The sequence below is a fragment of the Nannospalax galili genome, unplaced genomic scaffold (genome assembly GCF_000622305.1).
Source record: "Nannospalax galili isolate Female #2095 unplaced genomic scaffold, S.galili_v1.0 scaffold18, whole genome shotgun sequence".
NCBI classification, from domain to species: domain Eukaryota; kingdom Metazoa; phylum Chordata; class Mammalia; order Rodentia; family Spalacidae; genus Nannospalax; species Nannospalax galili.
Window position 1 is genome coordinate 12,560,291 of NW_008346548.1, and position 10,694 is coordinate 12,570,984.

General features: G+C 43.6%; 1 protein-coding gene across 1 annotated transcript in view; it reads right to left on the reverse strand.

Annotated features, from left to right (window-relative positions):
* Slc12a8 (solute carrier family 12 member 8) overlaps nt 1–10,694 on the reverse strand; it is a 164,662-nt gene that overhangs the window by 114,660 nt on the left and 39,308 nt on the right. The window contains exon 3 of the mRNA XM_008842992.3: nt 6,311–6,502. Within this exon, the coding sequence (XP_008841214.1) occupies nt 6,311–6,502 (192 nt within the window). The remainder of the gene's footprint in view (nt 1–6,310; nt 6,503–10,694) is intronic.

The window sequence follows — 10,694 nt, forward strand, 5'->3', positions numbered from 1 at the left end:
TAAGAGTTCTCCACACTGCTTTCCATTGGGGCTGAATCAGTTTGCAGCCCTACCAACAGTGGATGAGTGTTCCCCTTTCCCCACATCCCCTCCAACATTTGGTATCATTTGTTTTCTTGATCTTAGCCAGTCTGACTGGGGTAAGGTGAAATCTTAAAGTGGTTTTAATTTGCATTTCCCTGATTATTAGTGATGCTGAACATCTTTTAAGATGTTTCATAGCCATCTTTACTTCTTCTTTTGAAAACTTTCTGTTCAGCTCCTTAGCCCATCTGTAATTTTTAAAGAATCTTATAAAGGGAATATAAAAGAAAACACTTTAAGAATACCATTATACTTGAGCAAAAACTACTTTGAGAAAAAAAAAAAAAAAAAAAAAAAAAAAAACACAGCCACTACAGCTGTGTTTAGGAAGCAACTCAGAACTCAGGGCCTTCAAGCACATTTGGGCTGGTGACAGCTGACACTGGGCAGGCCTGAATCCCCAGGCCTTCCCTGAGCAAGCCAGCTGCCCCAAAGTGTCCCGGCTGAAGAGCACCTTCCTTGGAGGACTGTGTAAACATTCTCAGAGTTCATTATGTTTTAAACGTGTTTTCATTTCCTCCTAACATCTTGGGTATCTCATTTTCTTTACCTTCTCAACACGGAAACATCTAACTCCCTGCCACACGAGGCAGGGACAGTGCTCATTGTTTTAAAGAGGGGTTTATTTTCTGGGTAGAGCACCTCCATTCCAAGGAATTTGTTTTAGAGAAATGGGGCACTCATAGCCATAAACACTCCTCCTTCATCTGTGGGAACCGAACTAGAGGATCAGAGCTGCTCCCTCACAACCTCTTCTTCAGGAGCAAATCCTGATTTAGGCTGGAGTGGGTAGATGGTATGGTTTATAAGTGGATGTGCTAACTCCAACGATGAAAACTTCAGGCCTCTGTCAGGTCTATAAAGCTTCCTGATCCACAACCATTCCTGTACAGAGTCCGGCACAGAGAATATTAGCCACGATAAACGTTTTTACACATTCAGTTCAGGCTGAAGACACACATTTTCTTGTCCTAGTAGGCAGCCCTGGAGAAGTCCCTCAAGCAAACACTGTGGAGTGGAGGAGGTAGGGAGGAGGGCCCCTACCTGAAGTCCCCGCCTCTGGCCATGGTCTGATCCCATAAGGCAAGCCGGCTAGCCAGGCCTCAGGAGCAAGGGAAGAAAGTTTGTGTACAGGGTATGGCAAGATTTTGACAGCTTTTTTTTAAAAATATTTCATTTATTATTTTTATTTTTATGTGTATGATTGTTATGCCTGCATGTAGGTAAGTGCACCTGTGTCATGCAATGCCCGCAGAGGACAGCAGAGGACAGCAGAGGCTGTCCAATCCCCTGGAACTGGAGTTATGGACAGTTGTTAGCTGCCAATGGGTGCTGGGATTTGAACCTGGGTCTTCTGCAAGAACAGTCAGTGTTCTTAACCGCTGAGCCATCTCTCCAGCCCCCGATTTTGAAAGCTCTTAAAACCATTATTCTGATTGGGCATGGCTAGTCAGGCCTGTAATCCTAGCACTTGGCAGGCTAAGGCAGGAGGATCACCATGAGTTCAAAACCAGCACACACTACAGAGTGAGAATTTGTCTCTAGTAATAATAATGATGATGATAATAATAATAATAGGGGTTGGAGAGATGACTCAGAGGCTGAGAGTAGGTGCTGCTCTTTCAGGAGCAAATCAGGAGGCTCACCCACAGCCTGTTACTTCAGCTCCAGGGGATCCAATGCCCTCTTCTGGCCTCTGTGGGCACTGAACTCCCATTCACACATAATTTTTAAAAAACAAAATAAATACTGTTTTATACAGAAAAACTCATTTTTAATGCAACTAACACTTAGATGTTTGCACATGCATCTCTAATCTCTATATATCTGATTATTACTAGTCACAGTCGGTTACCTTCTGAGGTCCTTGGCACCTGAGCATGGATATCATCAGGTAGAATTCAATGGTAATGTTTTTCACATCTATTAATTAACATGAAGCAAATTTTTAGGCTTCTTCCTCAAATATAACTCATTTTTTATATTTATTGATTTTGTGTGTGTGTTTCATAGGGTTTATATTGAATACAATATTGTATAACTGTATTAATTCAACTGTAAACCTAAAAATTTACAGCCAATCTTGAAAGAGATGCATCTTAGCTCTGGAAATTGTTATTGAATATGTCAATGCTGTTGTAATGAAATGCTTCTTCTAATTATGTGGCTATTAAATAAATAATTTAAAAAAACAAAATAAGGGGCCAGAGAAATGGCTCAGTGGTTAAGAGCACTGACTATCCTTGCAGAGGACCTGGGTTTGATTCCCAGCATCCACATGGCAGCTATAAACTGTCCTTAACTGCAGTTCCAGGGGAATCTGAAGCCCTCTTCTGACCTCAGCGGCATTGCACAACACAGGTGCACTCACATACATGCAGGCAATACACTCATACAGATAAAATAAAAATAGTAAACTATTGAAAAAAAAAAACAAGGCTGAACATGGTGGCACACCCCTTTAATCCCAGCACTCGGGAGGCAGAGGCAGGCAGATCTCTGTAAGTTCAAGGCCAGTCTACAAAGGGAGTTCCAGGCCAGGACAATAAATAAATAAATAAATAAATAAATAAATAAATAAATAAATAAATGGCTGTTTTAAGTGTTTCACATCTCGAGGACAGTGTTTGGCTAACTTTGGCCCACTGACCAAATCCTGCTTGCTGCCTGTTTGGTAAATAAAATTTTATTGGTGTATAGGTATACCCATTTTTTTTTTTCATTATTGTCTATAGCAACTTTTGTATTACAGTAGCAAACTTGAGTGATTGCAACAGAGATATGTGACTCACAAAACCCAAAATATTTACTATTTGGACCTTTGCAGGATTTGCTAATCTCTGCTCAAGGCAAAAATCACATAATCTGCTTTAGCAATCACTGAAGATTAATATATGTTGCATGCCTTAGGACTGAGGGGTGAAGAGGTTAATATAAACCAGGAATTAGGACTCCAGCCACAATAGGAGAAGAAATAGTTCAAATCAGAAGCCTCATCTGTCACCCTAAGAAATCAGAAAGAGAACAAACTCAACTAAAGAGAGCAGAGATGGCTGGTGGGTGAGGTTGCTTGGCAGGTCAAAGCACTTGCCACACAAGCTTGATGACCTGGAATCTGGAACCCAGCAGATGGAAAGAACCGACTCCTGAAAGTTGTGTTCTGATCTCTAACACACAAGCCTTGAAGAAGGGAGGGATGAAGAGGAGGGGAGGAGGAGAGGAGAGAAGAGGAGAAGAGAGGAGGAAGGGCAAGATAGAAAGAGAGGGAAGAGGAAGCAGAGGAGAAGGAGAGAGAACTTAGAGTAGATGAAACAGAAACCAAAGATGAACAAAATCGAAAGTTGTTTGCCATGAGAGTGGAAAGGAGGGGACAGGCAGGGTGGTGGGGGTGGAAGGACATGAGGAAGGCAGGAGAATGAAGGAGAATCAACAAAAATAAATTTTGTGTGAAAGTGCCATAGTGAACCCTAATACTTTGTAAGCTACTTAAATAAATAAAAATTGTTTGCTGAAGCTGGGTGTGGTGGTGCACTTGGGAGACAGAGGCAGGTGGATCTCTGTGAGGTCAACGTGGTCTACATAGCGAGTTCCAGACAGCTAGGGCTACAAGGAGACCCTGTCTCAAAAGATATATATATATATATATTAAAGCAAGGAATGAGGGGGCGCTATTACTAACAAACTTACAGAAAAACTGATAAACAACTGATATATCAGCACACTAAATAACCTGGATGAAATGGATAAATTGGTCAAAAGACAGAACCTACCTAATTCACAAACAGAAAACCAAGATACTGTGTAAGCAGAGATGATGCTAGCAATCAGAAAACTTCCAACAAAGAAAAACAGGGCTTCGGATGGCTGCACTGCTATGTTCTACCTAAGGTTTAAAGAATTAATGCCAACAGTTTACACATTTCCAAAGACTAGAAGAGGAGGGAATATCCCCCAAGTTAGTCCCTAAAGCCAGTGTTATCATCCTGACACTAAAACCAGACAAAGACATCTCAAGAAAGCTACAGTCTAGCATCCCTCAGAAGTATGTGTACAAAAATCCTCAGCAAAATTCTAACAAACCAAACTCAATCAAGTACATAAGGATTGGAGAGCAAGTACCACATCCTAGTCAGGGACTCCCCACTGGGAGAGCTCAGACAGCACAGAGGCCTGCCAGAGATGCTGACCATGGGAACTCCAGGCTGCTGACAGAGGCCCAGGTGGAAAGAAGGCAAAAGCGCAGGTGTCTGACCCGGTGGCTTCTCAGGCCACTGCTGTGGGCACTGAGAAAACCTTTGCATACTATTCCTTCTAATCAGCCCAACTAAGGATGAATTGGGAACCCAGTGTCCTCTCTTTATTGGAATGTTTTGCACTTGTCCCCATCTATGGCACCTGCTTCTAGAGGCATCTGTCTGCCCAGAGAGTAGGGAAAGTGCGGCCATCTATGTGTCCAGCTTGCAGCCTCTGTAGCTACAAGACAGCAGCAAAACATCTCGGTACAAACCCTCAGGACCATGACACCGGCTGGAGCCACTGCTCGCTCTTCCTGATGCTCACCACCCGAGGCCTTGCAGGCTTTGGACTTTTTTAGATTCTGTAATATTTGAATATGGATTGAGCTTCCTTATGTGAAAATCTAGTGTCAGAAATGCTCCAAAATCTGAAGTGCATTTATTTAGTGTTTCCTTATTGTCTGGGTTTGTTTTGGTTTGGGATATTCTGGGCTGTTTGTTTTGTTTTGTTGAGACAGGATCGCACTATAGCTCACAGGCTGATCTCCTATTCACCATCCTCCCTCTTTAATATCCCATGTGTTGGGATTGTAGGCATGTACCACAGTGCTCAGTTAAAAAATCTGAATTTCTTTTTACATTTTTTTGTGAGGAGGACTGGGTCTCACTCTCTAGCTCAATTTGGCCTTGAACAACAATTCCCCTGCCTCAGGCTTCAAGCGCTGGGACCACAGGCCATGTGCTACCACATTCTGTTTCCAAATCAGGCTGGCCCTGAATTCACAGAGATCAGCCTGCCTCTGCTTCTCAAGTGTTGGGATTAAAGGTATGGGCCACTATATTTGCCTGGTCCAAATCTGAAAGTTTTGAGCCCTGTTCAATATGATGCTCAAAATGTTTTGGACTTTGGACCATTATGGATTTTGGATTAAGAATGTTTACCCTATATTGTACTTAAATCTTTCTCCAGTAAAGGCAAGTATGTCTTAATGAGCAAGTAGGGATCCAGATGCAGCCCATGTACCTACCCTAAACACACCCACTCACACAAACACACACACACACACACACACATTCACATATACACATACCCCCCACATATACACACATACATTCACATATCCACACTCAGATGCACACACACTCACACACACTCACACATACTCACAGACACATTCATACACACCCCCACACACTTAACTCTATACTATTAGACAATCTGGTTTATGCTGATTTCCTGCCTCTGCTGCTTAAAATGAAAAGAAACAAACCCAGTGCTTTCTCTGGAGAGTTTCTTACACAAATTGTTATTATAGTTGTTCTTTCAACCACCCACCACACTTTGTTCTTCATAAAAGCTTTTATGTTCTAAGCTGTCTTACAAAGAGCCACTTCTGCCTGCACACTGTTTCCCCAGCATTAAGTCACTGTTCCCGCATTTTAGCTAATTAAGCCTTAGATAGGCTTTTGAATGTCTCCCTCCCCACTGGTTTTCTGCATGGTTTTGTCCACCCCACTGTGTGGCCTCCTCATTAGTATTCTCCTTCTCAGACTGAGTATATACACAAGGGCCGGAGCCTGTGTCAAAGCCACCCAAGCCATCAGACCTGTCAGAGCTCCAACTCCTCAAGGAAGGACTGCTTCTAGGAAAGGCCTCTGGCACACGCCCAATGCTGGCCCACAGCACAGCGTGCCAGGGCCACTGTCATGCACACCCCTCCTAAAAAGTCAGAGGGAGTGGTACTGGCCAGGGCTTGGTCCTGGGTCAAATTGGGAACCCATGAGGCTGAGGCGAGATAGTGCAGGAGCTCGGGGGTACAGGCTCTGGACCTGGCTTAGTTGTGCTAGCTCCTCCTCAGAACCAATTGTGCCCCTTTGTGAAGTGAGGCCCTTGTCAGCACCCTTGCCTCCCACTAGGTAGAATGAGGAAGTTAGAAGATGGCAGCAGAGAGAAGGAAGGGGCTGAGAGCTGGCTTATGCTGCGGCCTCACCTGTCCAAACACGTACAGAAGTCCGATGGTGCCTCCTGTCTGCCCGCCAAGGACTGAGGAGATCATGGAGTAGACTCCTCCACTGCCCACACCGCTGTGCTCCCCCACGCCAATGCCAGACAACACGGTGATCAGGGCCACTAGGATGACGAAGGACACCAGGAGCATACCCAGGAGCACACCTGTGTTTCCCTGCAGCAGAACAGGGAGGGGGTGAGGTCAGGATTAGGACAGGGGTCTCACCAGAGCAGCCCCCAATGGAAGCACTGAGTGACCCACAGGGTGGAGGAACCATAGAGGGGGCAAGGAGAAAAGGGACAGGAAGGAGCATGAGGGCTAAGGCCTAGGAGAAGGCCCAGAAACATAAAAACATTCTTACTTCAAACTCTAACAATTTCCTTTCACCTGTCAGCAAAGCCAGAGCCACTCAGACTCATGAGGAGCCTGCTATCTGTCACTCCGTGACCCGACATACAAGGATATGCTCTGTCCCTACCACCCTTTCATCCCCCTGCCTGGAATGCAGTTTCTGTTCATTCTGCTGGATTGTCAGGTCAGTCTCTATCTTCAGAATGGAGCTGGGAGAAGAGGAGCACATTTCTATTCCCCCTTCAGGCTCTCTGGGCTTAGCTCCTCCACTTACTAAGTGCTTATGAAATGCTCGCTGAGCAAATAAACAAACAAACATTCCTGGACATGTTCACACATAGACATATTTCAATGTGAAAAGACAAAGGAAATGGACACCACACAAGCCCACTACAGTGTTTTATATGAGCGTAGGTAACAGAGACCAAAGTGTGCTGAGTGTTGGAGAGAATTAGGAGTGGGCAGAGCAGCCTTAACATGTGCTCTCAAGGTGTACTGAAGGCTAGGGGTGCCTGTTGCCTGTTCATGAGATGGTGTTCAGGCTACACTGCTGGTCCTGGGTGGAGATCAAGGTCTGCGTGGGGTCAGGCTTAGACAGTGTTCTTCCTTCTCCCTAGTCCCATGCCCATCATTTTGCTACCTTGTTCTTATTAATTCCTGCTGATCTATATAAACAGTTCTGGGAATATTTACATTACAGTTCTTCTATTTAACTGTGGATTTCACATGGACTAATTCCATTTTTTTCTTTCTGGCAACAAAATCTCTTTCCGCTGCAATACTGTCACATAGCAGGGCTAGAAGAAAGGCCCTCTGCCTCAAAGGCCACTGGGATAGGAAGTCCTGGGCCCACACTGTTCATCTGTCTTCAGAGTGAAGTGAGACCTGGTCAGCCAGAAGCACTCGGATGGCAAGCACAGCCCTGGGAGTGCTCCCCGCCCCCAACTCTCTTTCTAATAATTTTTCATTTATTTTTTTATTTTGAAGTACTGTAGATATCTTGATTGATTGTGTCAAACTCCTTGAGGGAATAAAACAGAAAAGAGGCTGGGGATATAGCTCAGTGGTAAAGCACGTGGTTAGCACGAGGCCCTGGGTTCAACCCCAGCACCGCAAAACCAACAAAGAAAAGGTAAATTTGTAAGGAAGTTCGGAGCTGCATCAAGGTATGACACACAAATCTTTGATAAAGAATCTTTGCACAGCACATTTGATCTAGCCTGGAGATAGGAGCAGGGAAAGGGTCTCCCAGGGGATGCTGGAGTCTGGCAGGTGATGGCTGGGCAGAGCGCTGGCCTCGGCATGCCACCTTCATGCAGCATGAGCACACAGGAAGTGCCTCACCGTGCCTTCTGCTACTTCACCTCTCTGGGCTCAGTTTCCTAATCTATAAAACAGGGATGATATCTGTCTCACAGCTTGTCAGGAAATACTAAATTTTAGGAGAATTAGACACATTGAATGCACTTTGAATGCCAGTTGCCACTTAAGCACCTGATGAATCTCACTTGCCACATTCCCGTTTTGCTCTATATATTATACTATTATTAATATTATAATAAACACTGCACCCATTCAGTCTCCTCCTCAATGGCTAGTCTGGATCATGAGGATCCATGTGCTCCCTTCAGAAAAACAGTGCCAACAGCCACTTGGGAATGTGTACAAACCCCAACAAATGTCAGATGGCTCACGGTGCTGGTGGAACTTATGGGTGTGGGGGCAATGAGTAATTCTGGTGGTGATGCCTGAGTGAGGAACTGACAGGAGCTAACCAAGTGCCCATGTGGCTTTCTCCACTCTGCCCGTGGCTTCAGGAGCCCTCAGGCCACACAAGTGTGAGCATGACATCTGAGCATGCTTGCCACCAACTCTGCTAATATCACACTTCTAATGAAACTGCACAGAACCATTTTCTTCTTTTGTTCACGTCTGTAAATTGCCTGCATGCAAATATAAATGTCCTGCCCTAAGAACAATGTTAGATTTTCACACAGGCACTGTCACTTTACCATTTTCCAATCCATGTCTCCAAATTAGTTCTTAGAGTTAATATTTTCTAAGAAACATGATTTCTATTTTAAAATATTTTATTATTTTTTATTTTATGTATACTAGTGTATTGCCTGCATGTATATGAGCGCACTCATGTTGTGCAATACCACGGAGGTCAGAAGAGGGCTTCAGATACCCCTGGAACTGGAGTTAAGGACGGTTCGTAGCCGCCATGTGGGTGCTGGGAATCAAACCCAGGTCCTCTGCAAGAGCGCTCAGGGCTCTTAACTACTGAGCCATCTTTCCAGACCCATGATTTCTATTTTAATTTAATTCCATTCCCTGGACGCTTTACCTCATTTTTGGCATTTCACATTTCTCTTTTATTTATTTATTTTTATTTTTACCAAAACTTTATTGAGAATTTCATACATGCGTATAAGGTGTTTTGATCAAATCCATGCCCACTCCCTCCCCTCCAACATTGCCCACTGAGCCATCTTTCCAGACCCATGATTTCTATTTTAATTTAATTCCATTCCCTGGACGCTTTACCTCATTTTTGGCATTTCACATTTCTCTTTTATTTATTTATTTTTATTTTTACCAAAACTTTATTGAGAATTTCATACATGCGTATAAGGTGTTTTGATCAAATCCATGCCCACTCCCTCCCCTCCAACATTGCCCACTCTGTAGAGGTAACCCTAAAATCTTTCAAGGATTAGATATAACCTCCCAAATACTTTTGACATTTAGGGCCTTTGGAACAGAATATGTTGCTAACAAGCCCAAGGACATTTTGACTTTTAGCCAAGAAACTGGCTACATTTCTTTGGGGTCTTTTTACCCTAACTGCCTAGCCAATCCCTACCTCCTATTCTTATCATGCCATCCTCTGAAGGGATTACCCAAATTGCCAATAGGAAATAGGGACGCAGACCACTCTGGCTTCTTCCATGCTGAACACGGATGAGGCAACTGGAGTACCCCTTCAGTGAGTTTATCTAAAAGACTCCCAAATTGCATAACTCTTGTCTGTAGGGGGAAAAGAAAGTCCTTGAATCATGAATAGGAGATGTGAAGGAGAAGTAAAGGCTAGAGTAATTAGCATTAGAAGTTCTAGACAGGGAACTAGAAAAAAGTCAGAACAGGGAAATTTTCAAATGTTCATATGACAGTCCATTGAAGTTTCTTGACAAGAGCTTCCAAAAGCATCCCTCTATTGGATTCTTCCTCATTTTTCTTTTTGTCTTCCAAGGCTGGACTAGTTGGCTGGGAAGAGTGGCTCAATACTCAGGCGAGGGTCCAGTGATCCTGCTTGGCCCTCCTTTAATGAATGAGCACAACCATCAACAAGCCCAATTGTGACTATGTTTAGCAATCAGGCTCATCCAAAGTCATGATGATGGTAGATATTTGATGCAGAAGGGACTGCTGTATAGCATCTTCTTATTAAAAGGACCTGAATTTAAAAGGATTTGGTGCTAGGAGCCACATATGAGGGAGAACATACGTCATTTGTTTTTCTGAGTCTCTGTTACTTCACTTAGTATAAAAGTTTCTAGATCCATCCATTTACCTGCAAATTTCATTATTTCATCTTTCTTTACTGCTGAATAGAACTCCATTGTGTAAATATACCACATTTTTGTTAACCACTCATTAGTTGAGGGACACTTAGGTTGCTTCCATCTCTTAGCTATTGTGAAAAAGGTAGCAACAAACATGGTTGTTCAAGTGTCTCTACAATAGGATGAGCCTTTGGGTATATGCCAAGGAGTGGTATAACCGGGTCATATGGTAGGTTCATTTTTAGTTTTTTAAGAGTTCTCCACGCTGTTTTTCATAGAGGCTGCATGAGTTTGCAATGCCACCAGCAGTGAATGAGTGTTCCCCTTTCTCCACATCCTCACCAGCATTTGGTATGATTTGTGTTCTTGATCCTAGCTAGTGTGATTAGGGTAAAGTGATACCTTAGGGTAGTTTTAATTTGCATTTCCCTAATTACTAATGATGT